At 35.6% G+C, this 27402-nt stretch overlaps 1 protein-coding gene across 4 annotated transcripts in view; it reads left to right on the plus strand.

Annotated features, from left to right (window-relative positions):
* The window catches only part of PRKG1 (protein kinase cGMP-dependent 1), a 1140935-nt gene that overhangs the window by 993465 nt on the left and 120068 nt on the right, over positions 1-27402 (plus strand). For 3 of the 4 annotated variants that reach the window (XM_019738600.3, XM_019738591.3, XM_019738608.3), the window contains exon 8: positions 16411-16476. In XM_019738600.3, coding sequence (XP_019594159.1) covers positions 16411-16476 — 66 coding nt within the window. Of the gene's footprint in view, positions 1-11536; positions 11827-16410; positions 16477-27402 lie in introns of those variants that run through there. The other variant, XM_074339437.2, reaches the window with a different exon arrangement.

Below are 27402 nucleotides of genomic sequence, written 5' to 3' on the forward strand. Positions count from 1 at the left end.
CTTCTTGGCTATGGGGAAAGGGATGTTGATAGAGAGTTCTATTGAGGCAGACTATTTACGTTCCTAATGAAGAAACTATGGATTTTGAGGAGTTACTTCTTCAGGCCCTTTTAGTCTTCTCATTGAAATCCTAAGGGGTCTTCTTATACCTTGTCTCTTCTCATATACCACACAACATTGCCAGAGGATCTCCTTAAAGCTTACGATCATGTCACCTGCATGCCCTTAAATAAATATTTCAAATGCACACATGTTACAGCCTGGTAGTATTTTCTGTCTGCAATAATATAGCCCAGTCTACATTTCTTGCTGAATCTTCCATATACCCTCAATCCAACTTGGTTTTTGTGAAGCTGAACCTCTCCACACGTCCATGTTCAACCCGCTATTTAGAACACTCCTCTATCACTACAAAAATAAATTCTGTCAATATTTGAAGACCTGGCAAATGTCTCCTTTTTTACACAGCCATTATAAAGGTTTCTATCCACTTGCAGTTTCTTTCTTTTCCTTCCAGATCCCTTCATATATACTTAGATTGTGGGATTTATAATTACCCACCACCCCTATCATAATTAGCTTTGTGTGTCTCACACAAACTCCTGGAGCTTCTATTCCCCCAGTTGAAAAATGAAAGTGAATATCTGTATCAAATGTGTAATAGTTTTTCTTTTAATTGTAAGTAATAAAATCCTACTCACACTTGTATGACTCAGAAGGGATCCATAGTGGGTGGATAATGAGCTATATTATGGACCAAGTTTCCTTGGTCCTCTCAAAAACTATAATGAGCAGCCAAGAAATCTATTCAAAACAAGTAGGCTTCTCTTTCTTATTTCCAATTTCTATGTACATTTCTGTCTTTCTTGCTGTACACCTGTTGTCTCTGTCTTTTCTATCCATGTAGTGGCAATGATTCAGCCAGAGCTCCCAAGTTTTTTACTTGTTTTCAGGTACAAATGTCTTTGAGTCCCAGTTCCCCCTAAGCAGAATCTGATTGGCCAGTTTGATCAGGACCAGTTAGCGAAGACTACTTAACTCCAAGAGGGTATGTCTAAGGAGCTATGAGCATGATAGCCTACTGGCAAAGAAAAGGGTTATTAAAGTTTCACCTGGGTGGGAGTAGAGTAAGGGAAATTATTAGAGAATTGTGATTATGGTAATCTGAGATGACACTCTAAACATGTATCTATTATAGGCTTGTTGTGAGTGTCAAATATGATACTTTGTGATGAAAGGAGTGTATATAGCAAGTGGTACCTATGGTCAGACTACCTGGGTTTGAATCACTGCTGTGCCACTCATCATCTTTATGGCATTGGGAAATTTGCTTAGTGTCTATTTACCTCAGTTTCTTCATCTGTCAAACTGTGAAATTATAATAGTAGCTAAATCATAGTATTGTTGTGAAGATAAAGTAAGTTTGAAAGTGTAAATCTCTGTTACAGAAATTGCCATGGGGTGATCACTGAAAAAATATTACTTATTGTTAAATAAAATATTTTCATAGTTTTTAATCTATCATTAGCATGAAATAAAGGTTTGTTTCCAACTTCTCATACTTCCCTTTATTAAACTAAAAATTCCTTGAGAGTAAGGACAATGCATTATACATCACTGTATCTGTCAGAGGCTGTAACATGGTTTCTTACATGTTTTAGACACATGGATTGGGTGGATGTATGTATGTATGGATGGATGGATGGATGGATGGATGGATGGATGGGTGGATGGATGGATATATGGATAGAAAGATAGATGAAGTAGGGAAAAAAGGAGAGAGAAAAAGAGGGAAGAAGGGAGGGAAGTAAGAATAAAACTAACCCTTTAAATGCACGTTGAATTAGGAAAGGAGTTTTGGCTATTTTGTTCATAAAGGATATCAGCCCAAAATCCGGGGCAGAGTTAAAAAAAAATACAACATGTATCTGATAGAAAAATATGACTAACTGTGTTCTGTTCTACAAATTGAAATGCTAGACGGCTATGACTATCTGGTTGTGAGATAAGATAGATTTCTCAATTGTGATTAATAACAAGTATAGGAATGGATGGTTGTGAGCATCGTGCTGTAGCTACACATAATTAAAACCACTAGGTGCCTTAATTAAGATTATTAAAAGTTCGAATCGAGGCATTATTTAATTAGCAGGTTATTTGCTGTGTGATCTTTAAAAAACTATCAAATGGTATGACGTTTGATTAAACTACAGGTTATATTGATTAAGCATTTTCTTTTGAGTTATTTTAGATGTAGTTAAAATCTGCAAAAGTTATTGTTGAATCACTAAGTAATTAGCTGCAGTGTAGATTCCATTTTTGTTAGCTGAGAAAACATTAATTAAGCACTTTGGTCTGATTAGATTGTCTGCCCTGGAGAAGCAGATGCATAAAATCACAAGAATGGAAGGGAGTGGCAGGGCAGTGTTTTTTATACAACAGTGAACTTGGAGTTTGGTGAATGAAAATTCACATCTATCCAGTTGCAGTTATCCAGTTAGAATGGTCAAGGTAAAGACAACCTGCAGAATAACACTCTTTGACCACAGCCTAGAAACTGACAAGGATCGATATTTCCAAGATCAGAAATATAGCATGTTTATCGGAAGGCGCATGGACACTGGGAATAGGTGATTCTGATTTAAAATCTGCATCTGTCACTTTTTAACTGTGTGACTCCAGGCAAGTCTTTGAATCTCTCTGATGTTCATTCAGTTCCTTCATCTAATTAGGAGTCAACAAACTTTTTCTGTAAAGAAGCAGATAGTAATATTCTAGGGTTTGCATGTCACATATGATCTTTGTCACATATTCTTTTTTGTTTGTTTGTTTTTGCTTCTTCTATTTTTAACTCTTTAAGGATGTAAAACCCATTCACACTTTGAGAGCTGTACAAAAACAGGCTGTGGCCTAGCTCAGGGGAATGGTTTTCTCATGCCATATGACTGTATTAATACAAGATTTCACTCTTAAGGGGCAGACATTTTAGAGAAATGCTCAGTAATTGTAGGTTCTCCCAAGTATCATTGAAGCTAAAACTTTTGGTCAGTTTCAATTGTGCCACAGCTATTTTTAAAATGACCCTATCCTGTTACCATTTGTGCATCGGGGTTCTCAGCTATAAATTCAAAGTAACAGTGCATGGCTCTTGCTACCTGTCTTCCCAGTGGTCCTAATGTAGTAGATGCTCAATTAAGGATTGTTTAGTAATAGTGAGGGCAATACTCAGTGCACCCCGACCTCAGCACTCATACAGAAGTGGCTCTGAATGGAGTGTGGTAGGTGAGATACAGAGTAGATGCACAGTGAGTTCTGCAGGACCCAGAGCACAAAGGACAACTACGGAACAGTTTTCCAAACATCCCCTATCTGTCAGCTACTAATATCAAGTAAACTGGTATATGGGGGTATTGAGTAGAGGGAGTAAAGAGAACAATTGGGTGATGTGAATCAGGCAAGACTTCCTGGTAATAACATTGTTACCACTGACTTTATCTAAATATTTTTCTACTTACAGTTATCCAAAAAGAATTTGATACTTTTTCCCTAGCAATTTACTTTAGTCTCTAACAGCAAAAAACAATAAAAACACAGAAAAAAATGAAAAACAACAACAACGAAAAAAAACAAAATAATAAATCCCAGACAAATGGGAGCACATTGTCCACTCTTTGCCTCCTGCTAATCCTGTTTTTTTCTCCCCTTGAGAGATTTTATATATGTTTAAGAATGTGGTAAAACAATCTGTTGGATTTTTAAAGATATTTGTATAGTTGATATATAGCCATTTATAATTTTTCAAGTCCCAACGCAGCTAGCCTCATTTCTCTTTCCTCTTCTTTTTGCTTCAAGAGTTTCAGCCATTATGAATTAATTGCTGTTTGCTACACACAAGATTTTTTCATACTTTTCCACAGGATGTTCCTAGTGATATGACCACCTTACTTTCTCTGTTGACAAATTTCTGCATACATACTGTTTTTTACCTGACACATCATTACTTCCCGTAGCTTCCCATGAGCCTCTCCACCATCAAGCTATGCATCCCCACCACTCATCTCCCAGTCAGGGTTGAGGCATTCCCAAGTGATTTTGTGTCACTTAGTCATACCTCTGACGTACTCTGATCACACTGCATTATAACTATCAATAATCTGTCTTACCCATTAGATTGTAACATTTGGAGGGCAAGAATTTTGTTCTTTACCCCTTATTATACCTAAGAGAGTACCTTAGAGTCTATGTACAGAAACTATTTATGATTGCCAGATAAAATATAAGACACCGGTTAAATTTGAATGTCAGATAAATAATGAATAATTTTTTACTATAAGTATATTATTACATGAGGCACATTTAAACAAAAAAATAGTCATTGTTTATCTAAAATTTACATAAAGATGTGTGCCCTGTATTTATATTTGCTAATCTGGCAACCCTACATTCTTGCATGAATGAATAAATGAATGAATGAATGAATGAATGGATGGATGGATGGATGGATGGACATCATTCTTTTTCTGTATTATAGCATGAAACTATTTTTTTTATTAAAGTTTATTGGGGGTGACAATGGTTAGTTAAGTTACATAGGTTTCAAGTGTACAATTTTATAATACATCATCTATATATCACATTGTGTGCTCACCATCCAGAGTCAGTTCTCCTTCCATCACCATATATTTGATCCCGTTTACCCTCATCTACCACCCTCCTCCCACCTTACCCTCTGGTAAACTATTGTCTATGTCTATGAGTTTTTGTTTTTTTGTCTTTTTTTCTTATTCCCTTGTTGCTTTCAGTTTTATATCCCACATATCAGTGAAATCATATGGGTCTCGACTTTTTCGGTCTGACTTATTTTGCTTAGCATAATAATCTCAAGATCAATCCATGTTGTCACAAATGGCACTATTTCATCTTTTCTTATGGCAGAATAGTATTCCATTTGTATATATACCACTAGTTTCATTAATTTCTGTAGGTTTCGGATTAGAGAGTAAGCCATAGTAGAAAATTTAGTCAATGTGATCTGAAACAGTTCATTGAATTTTGAAGCATGTTTTTATTTTATATTAACAACAGAGGGACTGACTATGAAGAAATGACTTCTAATTCTTGAGGAACTTTCTAGGTTAATATAATAGAAGAGACATGAAAGTAGTGATGAGCCATCAGTAGGTAAACAAGAGTGAATAGAATCTATTGGTGTTAGACATGCTATAATAATAGAAATGAAATAATAACAGTATTGTTTAATTATTGTTTATTGAGTAACTTTAGTATTCAGACACTCGATGCTTTTCATAAGTTTCATTGCTTATTCTTCATAAAATTAGCCCTACTAAATACTATTATTTTCCCAAGAAAATTGAAAAGCGGAGAGAACTTAAGTATCTTACTCAAGATAGCTAATTAATGGCAAATCTGATATTTGAACCTAGATGAAATAACTCTTGCATTTGTTCTTCTAATTACTAGGCTCTACTCTCGATGCAAAGATTTACTATGACTTAATATATGCAATGAATGTATGCTGTGTGATTAAATTATGAAAATTTATTATAAAGAGAACATTTATTTTCTGATTGCTAGTGGAAATGACAAAAATACAATGTCAAAGAAATATTAAATATTAAAATATTAATTATTATATACATACATGGATATCTACATGTGAAATATTTATATGTATATACACATACAATTGGTATCGTAACCTTTTAAGAGATCCAAATCACCATCCTAACAGTTGTGAAGCGTGTTAACTTAATAATCAGATGTACTTTCTGAAAAAATACTTTCCTTAGTTTGTCATCTAGTTTCTGTAATTGCTGCTAGTGAAAGTAGGGCAAAAGGCAGTGCTGTAAGTGACACTGGAGAATACTGTGTCAAATGTTTTTACTTGCTGCACCTGCTATGTTGGTATCTCTCCAATGTAGTCAGACTAGGCCAGCATAAGTTAGCTGTAGCTCTGCTAGCTGGGAATGGCTTTGGGGTGACTGTGAGGGGTAACCCAGGGATGGATAGCAGCTAACCATGCAATCAATATCGATGAGGCCTTCCAGGAAAGTAAAAGAACTTACCAGCCAGGCTCCCTATCCACAGATCGCTTGTAGGAGTCAATTTGTATTATTTCATATATTTACTTTCAAAAAGATTTGTTTTATGACAGGTAATTCAAGCATATAACATAAAATTCAAAAGCTACAAAAGTAATTCTCCCTCCTTCTTCTGACCTTTAATCATGCATTCTCTTCCCTTATTATAATTACTTTTTTTGTTATGTCATCCTAAAGTGATCTATTCATTTCAATGTATACTTATTTTATCGTGTGTGTATTTTATATAAATGAGAGCATACACTCGTGGTTCAGCACCATAGTCTTTTCACTGAAGATATCATGCAGATGATATACATACAGGTTTTCTTTCATTATTTTAATACTTTTTTAACATTCCCTTGCATTTATCTTATGAAATTATAATAAATTCCACATTGATAGATATTTACATTTTTCCTAACTTTGCTATTACACAGACTGCTACAGTACTATGGAGTTAGGGCATGTCTAATATACCAAAATTCTTGCCAAAAATTGATTGATATATTTAACAGTAAGTCTAAAACCCTGTTTGCTTTTCCTAACTAAGAACAACTGTGGTTTATATTGTATGCAGTGATTTGGCTTTAGTAATTTTTATTCAAATTAGCCTCGTGTACACATAGCCATAACTTTCCTTTCTTTACCTATTATGTTGTTTCTTCTGTGTAGCTTTGATTCAAAGTTAATCTTCAATTTGGATAAAATTATAGCCTATTAGATGCACTGAATTTTGAAATCACCAAAGAATTTTGTTTATTCAATTAATGCAATATAAGAAATATTTGATAAGCAAGTAAAAAAATAGGAAATCTTTTACAATTTAACTCTATTTTAAAATTCTGGATATTTCTCTTCCTTAAAAATGCCCAATTAAAATCTGAATTTTAATTTTTAGTTATCAAAATATTATTCCATAGACATTTATTATATTTTTGACCTCTGATTATGAGAATATATTATTTCAAGTGAACATGTCTGATTTCTATGTGAAAATACATTTCATTAATCACAGATACAATTATGAATATGAAAATCCATGCCATGATATGCTACTTACATATTCAGATAGTACATCACAGTTGCAGACTTATAATATCCTTTTCTACCTAAAGAAATATCCTTGGATTCAGGATGAATCATCCCAGGAGCATTGAAAACCATGATAATTAGAACTTTTAAACAGTTTCTGCTTTGTTAAAATTCTAACTAATTACAGAGGAGGACGGAGCAGTGATTTCAATCACCATTTCAAATGTGAAAAATGAAACAGAGAATGGGATATTTTCTTAAGGTCATACGCTAACTTGGCAATAGAACAAGAAATAGGAGAAACTCTCCTGACATGTTGCATAGAAATTTTTACAGGAGAGAACACCCTCCTGGCCTGAGGGCACTTTAGGAAAACTTTTTCTTTTTTATTTATGTTTATTATTTTTTAAGGAAGGCACAGCTCACAGTGGCCAATGTGAGGATCAAACCGTCAACCTTGGTGTTATTAGCACCTTGCTCTGACCAACTGAGCTAACCGGCCACTGGAAGCCTTTGGAAATATGTGACCATTCAACTTAGTATTCATTTCAAACATGCATCACTGAGATTTATTAGCACAAAAATTCCAGTAATCATTCCAACATGCTTCCTTTTTCTCTATTTGAAAGACAGGAAAAAATGAAGAATACATTTTAAGCTCTGTGAAATGCAGAAGAAACAAAGAAAAAGGAAAGGATCAATGCATTATTTGATTCATTAAAGCATATGGCCATGAGATCCCCATGAAGCATGAGATACCATAACGCTTTAGACCCATGAAATAATTTGTCTATTAATATCTTCTCCCAAAATTCAAACTTTTTTTTGGCCACTTTACATTACAAAATTACATGAACAGTATCTGAAAAGTAAAACCAACCATCAGATTTATCTTAATCCAGGTTATTTTATGAAATATAGATAACAGAAGGGGAAGTGTAGAATTAACAGGAAAATGAGTGTTTGATTTGAGATAATGAACAGAACATCTATTATATTGCACTTCAGGATTGTGTTTCAAAATTTTAGTAAATGCTTTTTCCCCCTCTTAAGACATCTTGAAATCATTCAGAAAAAGACCAAATGGGCCCCTAAGAAAACAATGGCATTATACTAACAGTCTGTACTCCTAAACAAGTATAAAGTAACAGAATAAATGAGAGCAATAAGCTCTTCCTTCTCTCCATAAAATATAGTCTGGGGAGACATTCTAGATTTGTATAACTTTGCCAAAGAGTGTAATATTCAAAGTTGGAGTACAGAGTAAATGCCATCCTTACTCTAGCAACAACAACAACAAAAACTAGGATTCAGAATTTTTTCAGTGGTTATTCCTTACACTAGGTATGAAATGTAGAGAAAATTATATTTAATGACCAGATAGAAGAAAAAAACCCATCAATGACATCAACAGTCAGAGGAATGAATGCATTCAAATATGGAATATGGAAGCAGTATGGATAACTGTTAAATCTTAGTTAAGCTAGTGTCCTGAAGGAAGCACAACAGAAAGACATAGCAATATGTATCCCTCTGCAATTGCTTTTTTTCTCCTTTTCACTTTTGCATATTACACTTACAAGGTCGAACCAGATGAAATTCCCAAAAAGTGGTCATTTCTTTTTAACCAGAAAAAATGGCAGTTTCACCTAGTTCAACCTAATGAATGTCTATGTTCATTGTCATTGGAGTATGCCATAGAATATGAAGTTCCTATATCACATAAAAATTCATTATACCATTAACCCAGCAGGAGTAACATGAAAAATAATGTGAAAATAAAATTCTTCCAAATTCATTACTGTGATTCTCTTATTGTGACCTTCCATGGGTATGGATCGAAAAGGATTTGCATTATCTCAGAAAGTGAATTGATACAGTGAATGGAAATATTCACCTCTATATTAACACGAAGAATAAACTTTGGAGTTACCTTATGGCTAACACTAATAATTGTTCTACCTAGAGAAGTATTCTCTTTATGTCATGAGTCTCTGTTATTGATGAGAAAGTAGATGCTGCCTTGCTTGGACTCCAGAAAGAGGATCTGCTCTATGCTCAATTCTATGGTGATCATAAGTTGATATATATTCTTGATAATACATTTATTTTTTTAAATGTATTTGTTCTTTCATTACTCCTATATTCTACATTGGAAGATTCTAAAGAAAAGAGATCACATTTTGTGCTTAGATATGTTCTTTAATACATAAAAGGCTATATAGTAACATTTATTTTAATCAGTGTTCTGAAATTATTCATCTAAAATTATTTTCTTGATTCTTTATTTCATTATGGCATACAGATTATTTTCTCTAAGATTAAACTTTTGAACTAACTTTTTAGATTTTATTTAACATGGTACAGGAAAAAGGGTTCACCTAGTCAATTCCATTTTAAAATAAATCTTTAGAGTAGCCTACATGTGCTGAATGATCTGTTCCTGCCCCTTGCCTTCTTTCCTTCAGTCCCTGAATTCCAACCTTTTTGTTTTACAATAAGCTATTTTCTATCTCGGGGTTATTGCGTATGTTGTATTTGTTTTTAGAAAATACATCTCCTGACTCATCTTGCTAACTTAACACATCCTTCCGAGCTTAGTTTTTAATGTCTTCAAAAAAATTGTCTGGACTCTGAAAGGAAGAGAGTCAGAGAGATCAGTTGTGAGTCCATATTAACATTTTAGGGTAGTAATGATGGTGATGATCCAAAGTAGAAACAGTGGCTATGAAAATGCAAAGGATGGAAAGATGTAAGAGGAAAGGCTAAGATAGACCAAGGTAATCAACACATGCAAGGACTGAGAGAGAAGATTTAAAAAAAAATGAATCTAGTCTTTTGAGCCTAGGTGAATGCAAGAACAGTGATATCATTTACCAAGATAGAGAACCCAAGGAAAATAGTGGTTTTGAGGTTAAAAGAATATGAAGTAAGTTTGAATTACAGGTTGCAATGGAACTTCCAGACAGGGATGGCCAATAGGAGAGAAGTTAACGTGAGAAATGAAGACTCAGAAGTCATTAATATAAAACTAATAGCTATAGGATTGTGTGAGATTTCCCCAAATAGAGAAATCAGAGCAATAAAAAGAAGTTTGGAGAAACATCTAGATTACAGTGAACTAGAGAAGATTCAGGAAAATAAATTGAGAATCGATGTCAGAAAAGAATTGGGAGACTGATATTAGTATAAAAACTTAGGGAAGGAGGTTTTATAAGGAAAGTACTATATTTTGCCCTGATTAATGGACACTTTTTTTGCCCAAATGTGTGAAGGAAAAATAAGGATGTGCATTATACATGGGTAGTACTAATTCCGTACCTATATACATGTTTTTAATCCTTTTATTTATGCTTATGAGTTAAAAGTGTAACTCTAGAAATCAATAATGATATCCATATGCAAAATAATACCCTGGAATAGGATCATTGGTTTTGTTGAACTTAGGACAAACTTGCAACGATGAAGAGTTCTTGGCCTTCTGTGGTGTGTAAATATCATAAATTTCTTACCGGTACATAACATTTATTGTACCTTGTATCTGTTCTTGTGTTTTGTAATTATTTGTTACTTAAAATTTCTTGTGCCATAATATGTTAAAAACTAAAAGCTAAAATTCCTTTATAATACAAAAAAAGTACTTAAATGTAAACAAATAAAAAATTGAGTTAAAAATTTTAAATGAAAGATTTTTTCCCTGAAAGTTTGGGCCAAAAACATGGGTGCACATTATACATGGGAGCGCATTATACATGGCTGAACATGGTATATTTATTCAAATGGGTCATGTGCTTCCTAGATGTCAAAGGACCCTAAAGTGATGATGATGATGATGATGGTGGTGGTGGTGGTTATGATGATGACAAGCTATTATTTACTGATTGCTTACTCTCTGCCAAGCTTGGTTAGAAGACAGGCATTTATTTGCATACATTAATTCATTTTACACTTAATATGTATGTTCTGTTAGAATGTGGGAGGTGTAAAGCATGTTGGAATAACTTCACGACTAATAGAAAGTAGAGTCAGTGAGTGGCCTGATACAACTTTTTTTTTTTTTTAGAACTTTTATTTGCTCTGGGACCAAACTTTCAAACAGCACAGTTGAATTTGTCACAAACTCTACAATTTTAGTGTATAATTAATTCAAAGTATAATTTCACTTTACGTGGCTCTTTGACACCTGTCATATCCTATCCACTTTGAACATCCTACTTGTAGTAACTTTGATTTTGAGATGAATAGGGTTCATTTTGCCCTATGTCGTCCAAACTTAACTGTGGGCATTAAACTGTTACACTTGACTGAGAATAAAGGGCTCCAACCCATGAATTGCCCTAAGTTCATAAGCAATTGGAGTAGTGTCAGTTTCCATGAAGGCTGACACTGTGAGAATGCTAGGACTGTTCACGGCACTCACGCTGCTGTAGAGCTGGAAAGGGAGAGCCCTCACTGGGACAGCAACTTTGCATGAACTATCGTCTACCTTGGCCTCATACACTCTGCGTTCCCCTGAGATAGCAAGCTACTGTTGAGTTCTCTACCAGTCATGAGATACAAAGGAACTGCTTCAGAACCAGAAGAGTCGGTGTGAAAACTTTGCTATGGAGTATTCAGATACTGACAGTGGTTCTGCTTTTGAATACAGTGATGATGAAGATTCCTGTGACGAAGTTCAAAGAATATCAGAGTCAGTGAACAGAAAACTGTATTTGTAAATATGTTTGGGTATTTGTCATGCTGTATGATTTCGTTGAAAGGAATTTCTAACTCCTACAAAACTGCTTAAACAGAGAACAATACTAAGTGGCATAGCTTTGATAGTAATTATTCATTAATCAGTAGCAAGTTTGTGAAATATCTGTTAATCTGCTAAATAGTAGCTACTTCTGTAATAGCACAGTTTATTAAATGTCATGCTGAAATCAGCTAATACAGGTACAACAATGGATGGATATGAGATTTAATTTTTAAAGACAATGTACATGTTAGGCCTAGACTGTTATGTAGATACATGTACATTTACTTGCTATAAAGAAGTGTGCTGAATGTGCAGAGTGAATATGTGTTCAGTGAAAGTTTTTAAGTAAGTAGCATGTACATTATTTTATAACTCATTATAAAATTCTCTCATGGTCAATGCTTTTCTTTTTCTTTTTTTTCCAAAATCTCACATATTCTTCTATTAGAAATTATAAAACACCCGGAACTGATAAAAAATACAAATGAAAGAATGCTCAGTTTTTAAAAATAAGACTATCTTCCTCTCTCTTCTTTTTCCCCATGTCTAAACCATTATTATATGAAACCCCTACTAACTTGGCAGATGTTCTGTGGAAAACTAGTATCATAACAGCAATGTATGGATAGAGACAAATTCAATAACATGGAGCTATTAGAACCTCTATATTATATGAGTATGTAATATTTTATATCTGAATCCAAATGATACTTGCTTTTACCATGGTCCTTGGACCTACAAAGGATTTAAGTGTACACAGTAAGTCATAGTATTGTCAGCTTACATGAGTAATAGTCTCTCATTAGAAGTTTTTATCGTCTCTCCTAAAATAAGGGATTGATATATGTCAATAACAGGTCAGATAGTATTTTTTTCTGTCACAGGAGCAGGTTCTTTGAGTACACGGGGACGGCATTTCTAGCCACCTGCATACAGGTGTAATGGCCTTAAGCACCTTAATAGTAGAGATACAATGACAATGTAATGGCAACATGAACTTGGCACTGAATAAACATGATATTGAGTAATTTGCTACTGTTATGTAATATTATTATAAATCAGCATAGCAGCGTTAGGAAAGTGCTGTGGGTAGGAATTCTAATAATTTGAGATTCACAGTGGTTTATTGGAATAGCTTTGCAATCGAGCACCCATAAACGTATTAATGCTGTTTTTAATAAGAATGAAATATATTTTTATACTGGTGGACAGAGAGACAATTATGACTACTTACTGCTCAGAAGTTATTTTGCATTAGAATTTAGAATTGTTGTCAAATTGAAATATGATAGCAGAGTGTATCAACAGTGGACTGTTGTGGAAAGAACATGGACCTTGAAGCCAGCCAGGTATGTGTTCAGATTCCAGGGCTGCAACTCAATAGCTATGTCTGACTTTGGGTAGTTTACCTAACCTCTATCCCATGTGTTAATTTGGAATAAAATACTCATCCTCTGTTATATGCATTAAATGAGATTTATGTTCATTGTTTAATATAGTTCCTGATATGTACTAGATGCTCATCAATTGGCAAATAGAATCTATTGTTTAACAGATTGTTTTTTCCTCCATGCTATTCATTTCTTCTGTTTTGATCTATGTTACTCTACTACGTACTAAGACTAATTGTAGGCTATAACTTACACATTTTCCTTTTTAAAATAAAATACTTTCAATTTTATTGGCTATGTCACTCTCTTGATTTTTGATTGTTTTCCCATCTACATTTAAAAATATCTATGTATTTTCTTTTTGTTGCAAGGAAATTGCATTCATTTTTAAAAGTCTATCCAATTTAGGCCAGAGGCTATGATAAAATCTTAAAATATTAAAAATTTGTGATGAAATCATTTTTTAAAATTCATATTCATAGAAAATATTATAAAAATGAGGTATTATTTTATATATATATTTTGAAAGACGAGCAATTTCTAAACCAGCAATATGGAACTACGTTTTATGGAAAGTTGAATTTAATATGATGCGTTCTATAAAGTTGTAATAAAATTTCTTGTTTTACACTAACTGCTATTTGTAGTAACATATGCTGCCATGAGCGACCTCCTGAGAAATAAGCCATTCACACAATTTATGAAAAACTTGATACGTATTACTGTCATTTCCTGTGTTGTGTCCACCTCACCGAAAATTCCCACTCAGAAGGTGATAATGAAGTTGAAAATATATTGACCATTTTTTTATGGAGCAAAAAGAAAATCCGTACTTTGTTTTTGGGTAGGAATGTTTCATAAAGACAGTGCCTTCATAAGGACACACATGGCAGGGTTGGTGATGAGAAAAATTAGAAGTAATAAACAGCAGAACACACTGCTCTCTATGTGCCGAGCATTGAGATAAACAAATCTTTGATTATCTCATTTAATACCACACAGTGAGTGGGCATTCTTATCATCCTGTTTTGACTGACGAGGAAGCTTGTAGCTTGTCTTGTAAAATCAACTGTGTGCCTCAAAGCCTGGGGCCCAAGGGCCCAGGACTGTGATGAGTGTGCTGTTTCCACACCACACACTTACTAAGCACCTCCTCTGTGACAGCCGTTCTGAATAAAATGGAGAGCAAAAGTAGCCATGGAACCTGCCTTCATGTGGTTTCGTAGGAGGCACATAGGGTCATTAAACAAGTAACCACACAAGTAAATGCATCAATTACAAACTGTGAGAGATGGTTGAAGAGGTACTTAAGGCTATGAGAACAGATAAACAGGGAAGCTGATCAAGTTAATTCAGATGACAGCCCTGAGGAAGGGACACTTAGGCCGAGATCTAAAGGATTAGCAGGGACGAGCCAGGCGAGGAGTTGCAGAGGGACTTCTGGGCTTAGAGAAGGCATGTGAAGAAGAACTCATGACCGGAAGCAGATGAGGTGTTCAGTAATTGAAAGGAAGCCAGTTTGACTGGAAGGGAGTATGTGCAGGGAGTAACTGGGAGGATGATACTGGGAGTTGAGGAGAGTGTAATAAAAATTTTAGAATCAGATGATAATTTAGTATGATAGTTGGATTAAACATACACATCAATAGCCTTTTTTCTTTCATAATAGTAACCAGTGAGAAACAGAAATGGGAAAGGAATGTAACTCATAAGAAAAACTAATGACATAAAACAACGAAGGATACTGTTTTTAAAATGTCAAGACCTAACTGAAAAATATTAAGAAAGCGTATTTAAAGACAAAAAAAACTAGACCTGAACAGGTAGGTGGAGACGTATGGAAAATGAATATAATCAGAAAGTCCTTTTTCTGAAATCAGTTTATAAATGTAATACAACTTTACCAGAGTCCCAATGTGGGTTTCTTTCAAAGAGGAAAAATTATTTTAAAGTCTATATGAAATATGAATGCTTAAGAGTAGCATCAAGATATTTCCAAAACAGAATTTTAGTAAGGAGAAAGTTGCTTTGCCAAATACTAATGATGAATAGTTACTATAAAGCAATTGTAATCTGAACAGCGTGATGTAACAACAACAAAAAAATCAGTAGAAAAAAATACCGAGTTCAGAAGTATGTGTGAAAACTTAGTGTATTTTGAAAAAAATAAAAATTCACTGGGAACAGCTTTATTTTCAAGATTTCATAGCCTGTTATTAGAGACATATAATGTTTTGATGATCTTTAGAATATAATAACGCTATATTTCCTGTGTATATAACTCTGTAATGTTTTTCAAACTTATATTCATCATTAATTATATTAACTTAGACATTTTACTTTTCTAGGAAAAGAGTACATTCTAAGTATATAATGCTTTCATGACAGTGGTACCATTAAATTTTTAATAATTCAAAATGTAATGTGAATGTTACTTTACCAAATCCACCTTTGACCACTGGATAAGACAGAGATATCAGGGCAGATTTTTAAAGGTTTAAGAGGTTGATAGATATTCTTACAGTGACAAATTAGAAGCTTCTAAAGAGAGAGTATATATAAATTTCAGTCAGTGTGATTAAAATTTGCCAAATATTGTTGAAACTCTAGTGTAGATGAATAAGTATGTATTGTAAGTTGCCCAAATCTTAGCCACATTAAAAACAGAGTCTCTAAAGTAGGAAATAATTAAAACAGATCAATTGTTCTCAAGGTTATAATGACAAATTCACACCCAAAAGAATTAGATACTCAATGTCTAGAAATATATCTTCAGGCCCTTTAAAACCTTTCGTCTATGCATGTTCATTGCTGTCTTTATTATTGTCCAAGTAATTCGTTAATTCCCCAAAGAGCACAGTGAATGATGACATATAGTTTTATTTCACATGTGTAAGTGAAACTTTAAGTTTGAAGATTATAACTACCAGATTATAACTGTAGGATTCGTGTGATTCATGACAAGAATAAGGTTGTTTCTCAGGACAAAGACATTTGAAACACGAACGAAGCTTAAATCTGGAAGTGGGTGAATCAGAAGAGTATACATAATTTAGTATGTTTCCCGAATTAATCACAATGAACACCTTTCTTTGATATTAAAGATTATTTTACTTCAATGTCTCTCTGATTTTTTATGCAGGGAAGATGTGAGAACAGCAAACGTAATTGCTGCAGAAGCTGTAACCTGCCTTGTGATCGACAGAGAGTAAGTACATTGCTTTATTATGCGTATTGCACACTCATATCAGTGACATGCGTGAATTCCTGGAATTATACATCATTTTATTGAGCTGTAATATTTATTTTGAATCTTTTCATTTTAAAATGAGTTCTATATTTGATTCTCATTTTCCATTATTTTTGAAAGTGGGTGGCTCTGCCCTTCTAGCTTTGCGATCTTCAACAAGAGACTTGACCACTACCGTGTTTCCCCCAAAATAAGACCTATCTGGAAAATAAGCCCTAGCATGATTTTTCAGGATGACATCCCCTGAACATAAGCCCGAATACATCTTTTGGAGCAAACCTTAGTATAAGACCCGGTCTTATTTTCAGGGAAACATGGTATGAACTTTGCCTCAGTTAGCTCATCTGTAAACTGAGTATAATGCAACATTGTAATGATATTGTGAGGATTAATGGGAACACCTGAGGAAAGAATGTGTCCAAGTGTTTTTACTCAGGAGGCACTTAACCAATGCTAGTTATTTGTGTAAATTTTTAGAATAATATCTATAATAATATATGAAATTATTAACACTACTATTATTAATATTGTGAAATGGAGTATTCCTTGGGTATGTTTGTTATGTCTTCTATTCATCCATCCCCATACTCCTATAATAGAAACATTTAAGGATGACACTTTTAAAGAAAGCATCATTTCTAGACATAGGCATATATTTTGGGCCATTAAACATTTGTTTCATGATGCCTAGCCCTATTCTTTCTCTCTGTTCTGGCTTGTTATTTTCGTTACCTGAATGCTTTATAGGTTAAACTACAAATATCAGATTGTGGACTCTATACGACACTGGTTAAAATGCATGTGCACTATCTGGAAGCAGTCCACCAGTTTTTTCCTCATTGCAGAGTTTATGAATAAGTTTATCAGAAAAGCCAAGTGCCCAATTCAAGGAGAACTGTAAAACACCCATTTTAGTGGAGCCCTTAGAGCTGGAATAGCTGTGAGGGTCAATGTGGAATGAAACTAAGGGGAAGGATATGATCGGCCCAAAATGATGGAGTTGAATGTTGAACTGAGGGGGTTCTGGATGGAGAGGGTTCCCACTGAGTCATGGATCACACTTTGGGAGGCCCCTCTTTGTTGGATCTCTAGATCCAGAGCAGCGCCACGGCTTCAGAATGGCACTTCTATCCATCAACATCTCTGAAATAAATACGCTTTGTCTGGTTCCCAGAAACAATTACCCCTTCAATCATTCTTTCATTCAACTAATATTTTACTGAGGATCTACCATATACAAGGCATTGTTAGGGTCTATGAGAAGAAACAAAGGAATAGCACCGATCCTGGCTTGGGGGCTAGCTTCTAACACAGAAGATGTAACGTATACATAAATAATCATCACGCAAGGCAGAATGTAAGAAGGGTCCAGAATACACATTTATGGGAGTCTGGAAAGGGAGTGACTACTTTTGAAGAGAATCGGGTATCTTCATGAAAGAAACGGTATTATTACATGGATCTGGAAGTATAGGAGAGGCCCATGTAAATAGAGTGAAAAGGGTAAGCAGTACCCGTATGGGAACTATGAGCCATTTTAATTGGCTAGAGTGAGACTGAGTAAAAGAAGTTGGAGGAAGTGTGTGACAAAGAAGTTCACAAATGTTCTGGGGCTTGCACACCAAGAATGCTGAATGCTGGGATAAGGGTAATTGACAATTTTATACAATGGAATAGTGCCACTGTGACACTGTATTTGGTAGCCTCATCTGAGAATGCTTTCTAAGATGAATTAGAGGGAGACGTTGGAGGCAGAATATCTTGTGAGGAGTCTATAAATCCAAGTGGTGTTTCTGAGACCATTTATAGGAGGAAACATAAGAATGAAGAGGTAAAATCAGAAAACTTAACACTTGATTGAATGTGAAGGGCAAGCAGAAAATTAGGGTTGTAGTTGGGATTAAGAAGATCTAGAAGGACTATAGAGGAGGTATCCATTTGGGAGGCACAGTGGTATGCCACTAAAAACATAAGGAATTTGACATGCGAGTTGGATACTCAAGAGCAGATGCCCTGCAGGAGATGCAAAATGTAGGATAAGAACTCTTGCTTGAGTTAACTTAAAATTAACTTAAAGTTTGCTTACCTAGAATGAATAGCTGAAGCCATGAAACTAGATGGAATTGCATGAAAATAGAGAAGAAAAAAGAACTGAGTTTAGAATTTGGGAAAATTCTTATATTCAAAAGGAAGAAAAAACAATGATAAAACTGAGACGTCAGCAATCAGAGCAGTGTAGGAAACCTCAGAAACCAAAGAAGATTTCAGGAGAAGGGGATAATCAGCAGTGTAAAATGCAAGTGTGAAGCCAAAGGACATACAGGTTGAGAAAAGGGCAATAGGTTTACTAACCTGGGAGAAAAGTTTTAATAAATTGGCGAAAATGGAATCCAGATTACATAGAGTGACTGGGTATTGAGGAAGTGAGAATGAAGGGTTCTTTATTTCAAGAAATTTGGTTAAAGAAAGGAAGACAAGAATGAGGGAGGAAGCATGAGGAATTAGCAGGGTCTTAGAGAGTTCTTTATGATGGGAATATGCAAGAATCCAGAAAGATGGAAATGGGGCCACAGGGGAAGAAATTGTGAACAATAAAAATTGGAGAACTTGGAGAACATACATTTCTTCCTTTCTTTCTTTTCCTTTTTTTTTTTTTTTTTTTTTGGTTTCTAAAAATAGCAAAAAAGAGGAGAGGATGAAAATGTATAGAGATGCAAATAAAAAAAAGTTATGGAGATATGGATGGCCTTAATCTTGTCGCTAAAGCATAAAGCAACAAAATCTGGTGAGGTGAAGAGTGAGACTGGCCCTGAGAGTTTGCCAGGGGATCAATGGGTAAACAAATCCGTTTATATCCCTACAGTCCTATGTAATTTATGCATTTCCATATGTGTGACATCTCTCCTGGAAGGTAGATAGTGAAAGTGAAGCCCATAGAAGTTTAATAATTTGATAAGGTTTACTGGTAAAGGGTAAAGTCCAGATGAATGTAAATTACAGAGAATCAAACGGGATGAGATTTTGTGCGTCATCCAGTGTAGCTCCTTCAGTTTAGTTAACGGAGGTCCGGAGAGATGAAAACATATCAAGTAGCACCACACAAATTCTTTTGCCTCATCCTAATTTTCTCTTTTTTTTCCAAACCTAGTCATATGCAGTACACAGTGGAGACTGCATGGGCTTTGGCAAAGAAAGCTCAATACTTGAATCTTGCCTGTACTATTTTATGACAGCATGGGCAAGTTACTTAAATTCTATTTCAGTTCCCCCATAATATTACCTAAATTATAAAATTAGTTTGAAGATCAGTTTAACATATGTAAAGGTCCATGGACAGCACAAAGTGTGCAGTAAGCTCTCAATAAATGTTCCCTTCCTCTTCTCACAAAAGGCATAGACATTTCTTGGATTTAGCCATTTTTTTTCTATAACCAGCATGCAAGATATCATATACAGAGATGTCTAGCTTTAATCATAAACATAGATAAGACATCCTGAGTCTAGGATTCAAGAAGTGCATTTCTATACTCTTAGGGGATAATGTTAGCTTTCCACCAAATATTGAATTCTCAGCTTAACAAAAAAATCAAACTGTAGCTGAAGTATCCTGTCAAAAGCCTGCTGCTGGTTCCTAATTTATTGCCAATTAGGGGAGCACCAGGGCTTTATCCCATTCAAACATATGGCGGATATTAGCACTGTCAACAGGAGTGGCTTCTTTCCCAAATTTACAAGCAAGGTACCATGGTACATAAGCCAGTGATTATGATTTATCCCTCCATAGGGAGAGCAAAAGAACATTATTGGAGCTAATCATACATGTCAGAATTTTTTAAAATACTCATTAGCAAACTAGTAAATGATAAATAGATACATGGTTGCCTCAAAATGCATTTTCTGAGAATTGGTTTCTTGTAGCCTAATCATTATCTTAGTAACTATCTTCAGTAATTCCAAAATTTGTGAAAATAGACTAAAAAAGAATGTTAGTTAAACAGAACAATCTATTTCCATTAACAAATTTTCTGAATATATAAAAACAATTAGGTGTCTTTAGCACCCCGTTGTTTTGGAATCCATGAAAATAAATAAATGTAAAAATAAGAACATTATTGGGTTTCATAATCGGTTACAGAATGTCTACTTTATCATTTTCATCAGCAGTTGTTGATGAAATTAGAAGGTCAAGTAAGATCCTTTGTTTTTTGACCTGTTGAGATTATTGTTAAAGAGAATAGCATCACTACTAGTAAACATTAAAAGAGCTATGTATTTCCATACCAGGAAACTAAGTTCTAAGTTAGACTTGTAACTCTGTCTCAGATATGTTGTGTAACCTCCAAGATGTGGGCATACTGGCTATGAAAACTGAATTATTTTCATACTAGTTGGTAAATAGTTGCTTGAGCTCCCTGTGATTCCCTGCCACCCCTCTGCCCCCTCGGGGCCTCCCACCCAGAACACTCCAGGTCTCTCCTTGGAAGTTTTAGTAAAGTGGTGAGACTGGAATACATAAAAAACAACTAGGCGTCTTTAGTGCCCCCTTGATTCAACAACTAAAAGGCAACATCTGAAAAACACCAGGACATTTCCATTCTGATTAGGAAGCAGTTTATAAGTCTAAGGCTGGTCCCCAGACCCATAAAAGCAATAGAGTAGCAAATAGGTTACCAAGAAAGATGGGACATAGAGAAAAAGTCACTGGAATTGATAAATCAAAGACTATTTCTCAATACCCAAATTGGTACCTAGGTATTAAAACTGGAATTAGAGCCAGACTAGGAAATTTTGACATTTATTCATTAAGAAAGATAATAATGAATGCATGCTTCCTGTCTCAGGTACTTGGACTACTGAGATGAACAAGACACACATTCAATGCATGTTTGAAATCTGAGTATATACCCTGTTTCCCCGAAAATAAGACCTAGCCGACAGCCAGCTCTAATGCGTCTTTTGGAGAAAAAAGAATATAAGACCCGGTCTTATTTTACTATAATATAATTTTACTATATTATATAATTTTATATTATATAATTTTACTATAATATAATTTTACTATAATATATTTTACTATAATATAAGACCGGGTCTTATATTCATTTTTGCTCCAAAAGACGCATTAGAGCTGATTGTCCAGCTAGGTCTTATTTTCGGGGAAACATGGTAAGACTCACTCAAATAGAGACAAATCTGTGCCTGTATTAAAATGTTTTTTGTTTGTTTCTTTACCGGTGCTGGTAGCAAAAACTCGCATCTTCCTAGTCACCCTACCTTCCACATGTAGCCTCTTTCTTGTACCAACCTAGCACTGTAGCCACACATGCGTCAGTCTCCAAAGGTCGTGCTTCTGATCCTGGACTCTATCCACATTTTCTCCCAGCCTTCTTCTTCTTTTTTTTTTTTTTTAAAGATTGGGGAAGGGGAACAGGACTTTATTGGGGAACAGTGTGTACGTCCAGGACTTTTTTCCAAGTCAAGTTGTTGTCCTTTCAATCTTAGTTGTGAAGGGTGCCGTTCAGCTTCAAGTTGTTCTTTCAGTTGTGGAGGGCGCAGCTCAGCTCCAGGTCCAGTTGCTATTGTTAGTTGCGGAGGGCACAGCCCACCATCCCTTGCGGGAGTCGAAACCGGCAACCTTGTGGTTGAGAGGGCACGCTCCAACCAACTGAGCCATCTGGGAGCTCAGCGGCAGCTCAGCTCAAGGTGCCGTGTTCAATTTTAGTTGCAGGGGGCGCTGCCCACCATCCTTTGTGGGAGTCGAGGAATGGAACTGGCAACCTTGTGGTTGAGAGCCCGCACTCCAACCAACTGAGCCATCCAGGAGGCAGCTCAGCTCAAGGTGCCGTGTTCAATCTTAGTTGCAGGGGGCAGAGCCCACCATCCATTGCGGACTCGAGGAATTGAACTGGCAACCATGTGGTTGAGAGCCCACTGGCCCATGTGGGAATCGAACCGGCAGCCTTCGGAGTTAGGAGCATGGAGCTCTAACCGCCTGAGCCACTGGGCCGGCCTCCTCTCCCAGCCTTCTTGCTAATAGTGGGTTGATGCCTTTCTCCCTTTACCTTTGCTGTGACTATTCAAACATTCAGCTCTAAGTATGAGGCAAAACAAACAAAAATACTAAATCCACACTCTGGACTGGGTAGATCAAGCAATGGACCATCCAGGCAGGAGGCTGGGAAGCCATTCATATCAGAACTCAGAATGTCAGAAGAGATGGAAACATGTGGAGAACATAGTATCCATCCAACTTCTGTCAGGCAGGGTGCTAAGGGTTTTACTGATAAGCCACTCTGGGGTGGGAGGGCGGAGGCTCATGGTGGCACATGCTCAAGGAAGATAGATGATCACTAAGATGCCCAGCAAACACAGTGGGTTGTGTTTAGTGCAGGAATTTTGCTTTCTGAGTAGGGTATGCAAATGTGAAGCCGTAACTACATGACTATGGACCATGGGTAGAAAACTTTTTTTGTGCGTAAAGGGCCAGATGGCAAATATTTTATGATTTCTGGGTGAAGTGATCTCTGCTGCACCCACTTAACTCTGCTGCTGTAGAGCAAAAGCAACCAATGACAATGCAGAAATGAATGACCTTGGTTGTGTTCCAATAAAGCTTTGCTGTTGGACACTGAAATTTGACTTTTGTATTATTTGCATGTGTCAAGAAGTGTTATTTATCTTTTAAGACTTTTTTATTCCCTCAATTTAAAAATGTAAAAATCATTCTTAGCTAATGGTCAGACAACAGGCTGAATTTGGCCAGTGAGCCCCAGTTTGCTGACCCGTGACTTAAACAACAAGTGAGTGTAGCCTCCAGCGGGCCTGTTCTGATCCTCCTCCGTGCAGTGCTCAGCCTGTCTATTAAATAAAGCGAAGGCATAAAGAATACTGATCTGAGTGCCCTCCCGTGTTTGTCCCCCAGGTGCCACCTATGTACTTCCTTCCCCTCTCTGATAACCTTTACCCCCAGTTTCCTATCCTCTTCACTTTACTCTTCTGTAGGCACTATCCATTCTCATCACTCCCCCTCCCCCTGTGCACACACCATGTTTCTTTGATTGTTTTGATCCCTGCATTTAATTCCATTCTGTATTCTCTCGGACTTTGCTTCAGGCTTTGCATTAATTTGTCTAATAGCTAATTAGAGAATAAGATGGTTCTCTGCAAGTTATTTGCATTTTGATGATATAGCCCTGAAGACTGAAAAAAACGTGACAGTCTACAAGATTTTAGAATTTTCAGATTCTAGGTGGGAGAGGGGAAGGGAAATAATTGGGATAGCAGAATCTTTCAGGAACCATTTTAGCCCCACCAACCAGGTCAGTCACATGAAGGCCCATGCATGAAACCGGTGGTATTTATCCCACCTCGGTCACCTGAGTCCTCGTCTTTATATAGCTTGCCATTTTGTGTCCACATGATAGGACTATAGGGACTCCACATGCCACATTACCTGTAGCCGCATTGCTTAACTGATAGGGTGATAAAGTTAAAATATTTCACAGCCTGAGCCTTTCCTATAGCCTAAGTGGATTTTATTTTGGTTCATTTTCCAGAATGAAATCTAGGGTGATGTGAGGATATTGGCAAGGTGATCACAAGAAAACAAATGTGCCTCACTAAGCTTGGTGTCAGCTACAACCATTTGGGCTTTTCCTTCTTCTTCTTATTTTTTTTAATGGAGCTTTTATTGATTTTGTAAGCCTTACAAAAAAATGTGAATTAAGTGGGAGAGATAAAATCCAGAAGTTTGGAAAAAAGGAGAGACATTATGTTGGTTCAATTTAATGATGTGAGTTGAATGACAGCATGCCCTGTGCAAGCATGATCTAACTATAAAATAAGCACATTTCCACTGGAGAAGGAATATATCCAGAGATTGTATCTGTTGTGTAAAGCCATGGAAAGAGGTATGATGCTTTAAAATGGTTGACCCTTTTCCTACAAGTCCTTTAAGAAATGACATGTGATATCACTGACCAGAGGACTCTATCGGGAAAGCCCAGTCTGTTGTTTCATCCAGCCAACTAGAACGTACTGGTAACTTGTCATATGTCAGTCACTTAGAAACCTAGTATTTTGGGGGTTTAAAGGCAAATCTGTAAACATTATTTTTATTTCTGTTGTATGTGTAATTTGTAATCTATTAAATTACAACTCTATAGAGGTTCTAACAATACTCTTTGGTAACCTATTGAGTCTCTTCAAAATAAAAGAGGTCCTGTGTCATTAATGTGTTGGGGACCATTAATGGTATTTAGCACATTTTTTGTGTTAACACATTGTTAAAAATTTTTAGATGGTGACCAGATTAGTTAGAAAGTCATAGCAGATATTTAAGAAGGATAAACAGGAGGGACCTTACATACCAGGGTTTGACAACATTTTTCTGTAAAGGGTGAGATAGTAAATATTTTCAGATTTGTGACTAGTTCTTTGTTGTAAAAGCTTAACTCTGCCATTTGGTGCAAGGGTTATAGTTTTCTAGATGCTATAATAGACTAGTTTTATTTTACAGATGAGGAAATTGAGACTCAGAAGTATCAGGTGCACTCAGATCATACTGTTTAATAATAAGAATTAATCAAGATAGATAATGCATTCACATTCTTGTATTCTAATGAGTTTGTTATATCTTAGAATTGTAGAACATAATGAGACCTTAAAAACCCTCTCGTCCAAACACTTTAGTTTAGAAATGAGAAAGGCGAGTCCTGGAGGGAATATGGATTGTCCAGCCTTTTGAGTATGAAGGATGGGATTACAACAGAGAGCTCTCATGGCATCTGTTTCGGTGCCTTTCCCCCTGAATCACAATATGATTTAAATTACCAAGATATGCAACTCATGCATTTATTCATTCAACATGAGAAACCACCCCAGTATGAACAAAATACTTGGGGAGAACTGAGGATGGAGGAAGATATTCAGCCTGTAGCATCTCGGAGAGCTTGCTAAAAAAAAAAAAAAAAAAAGAAGAAGAAAAGAAAAAGAAAAAGAAAAAGGAAAGTGATATGTGAGTGCAGTCTTTAAGTTTGAACAGGGATTTTACAAGTAAAGAAGGGAGGGTAAGGGCATCTCCCAGTGAGGGAAGGACATACACAAAGATAAGAAATTTGGAAAGGCCATTGTACAGTAATAAGTGGAATATGGCAAGAACAGAGGGGTTATGAGTCAAGGAACTGGACAGTTAATTAGGTAGAGTGCTGCGAGATAAGGTTAGAAAGAAATGTGGACAGATTATATAGAAATCTCCTAATGTCTCAAACTAAAAGAATAGAAATTTTTATCGACCGGGCAATGAAGAACCAACAGAGGGGTGTTGTTACTGCAGTTTGTATTTGTTTTTTGAAGAAAGAAGGTAGAAGATTGACTTCAATGGGTGAGGAACTCAAGCAGGGAGACTGTAGCCACAGCCCTGGAAATTGTTCACTAGAGTTTAAAGAATTTAAACAGTACTCCAAAGCAGATCTGGGGGAATAATTAAATGTGGGAGGTGAGAGAAAAGTCCTTCTTCCTTGGGAGACTTGGTGGATGTTATAACAGATCAAGAGTATGGGAGATAAAGCAGGTTGAGATGGAAGTAATGGGTCAATTCAGGTATGGGCTGTGTCAATTCAGGTATGTTAAGTTGGTACTGTCTAAGTGGTATTCAGATATTTCAAAAGAGAAGTCCATTGGCAGTTAAAAATACTTTTTTTCTTTTTTAAACTTTACAATCGGATGATGAATGGAAATTGATGTTGGAGTTCACAGTTAATCAGTTGTAAAATATTACAAGCAGAGCTTTGGTTTTGTTAATTACATGATTGTTTTGTTTTATACTGATGAATATATAATTCATGTTTTCCCATAAGTGCTTAAAACCTTTCTGTATTTCCAATGCTTGCATTTTTTTTCCCCATTAGCTGTTTTAAAAACTGTTATTTAGAGATTCAACAGTGTCTTTGGAACTCATAAACCAGTTGCATGGATAAATAAGAGAAATTGGGAAAACTTTCAGTTTCCAAATCTGAAAACTCAATTTTACGTTTTTTAATGAAAAAGGTCACACAATGTGATATATAGATGATGTGCTACAGATTTTTACACTTGTAACCTATGTAATTTTACTAACCATTGTCACCCCCATAAATTTAATTTTAAAAAAGGTCATATTTGAAATTATCTTTAAAAATCTTCCAAGCAGTGTTTTTGGCTGTTAATTTACAGAGGGAATCATAATGCTCCATGTTTTAGAGATAATGCAGGGAGGGGAAGATACCACAATCAATTTCTGATAGAAGCTTAAGAATCAGTTTAAAAATCAATAGTGTAATCATTGTGGAAGTTGAATTGTGCTTTAGACACTCACATTGCTTTTTTGGTAGAGTTAAGTGGTTTTGCTTACTTTAAGAGGCACACTTTGCTGATGAGACTGTTATTACAGGCCTAGCTGGGTCATAAAGACGTAAGACTTTCCTTTTCTTTTCAATATGTCTAGCACTTGATACTCACTTTGTAACTCATAGCATAAACACATGAATTGGATTAGCATTAGTTACAATAACAGTGAAATCTTAGTCCCAGACTAAACTTTACTTACTAAGGAGGACCTTTCAGAATTTACTATTTTGGATGAAGTATTATGGTCATATCTGCTCCATTACAATCATATAATTGCACTAATGAAAACAGAAACCTGAACAGCAAAGGCAAATCATGGTTGGTAGTTAGTGAGGATGATGGTGTTCTCCCAGATGAACTAGAGATTGTATAGTTTCATCTAGGTGAAAAAACTACTTGGGCTGAGTGAGAACTTTTTTTATGTTGTATTATTCTTAAAGGGTTGACTTTTTCTCTCTTCTTTGTTCCGTTTTGTTTTTACATCTTTTATATAGTCAA

The sequence above is a fragment of the Rhinolophus sinicus genome, chromosome 15 (genome assembly GCF_057876585.1).
Source record: "Rhinolophus sinicus isolate RSI-liver-muscle chromosome 15, RSI-T2T, whole genome shotgun sequence".
NCBI lineage: Eukaryota > Metazoa > Chordata > Mammalia > Chiroptera > Rhinolophidae > Rhinolophus > Rhinolophus sinicus.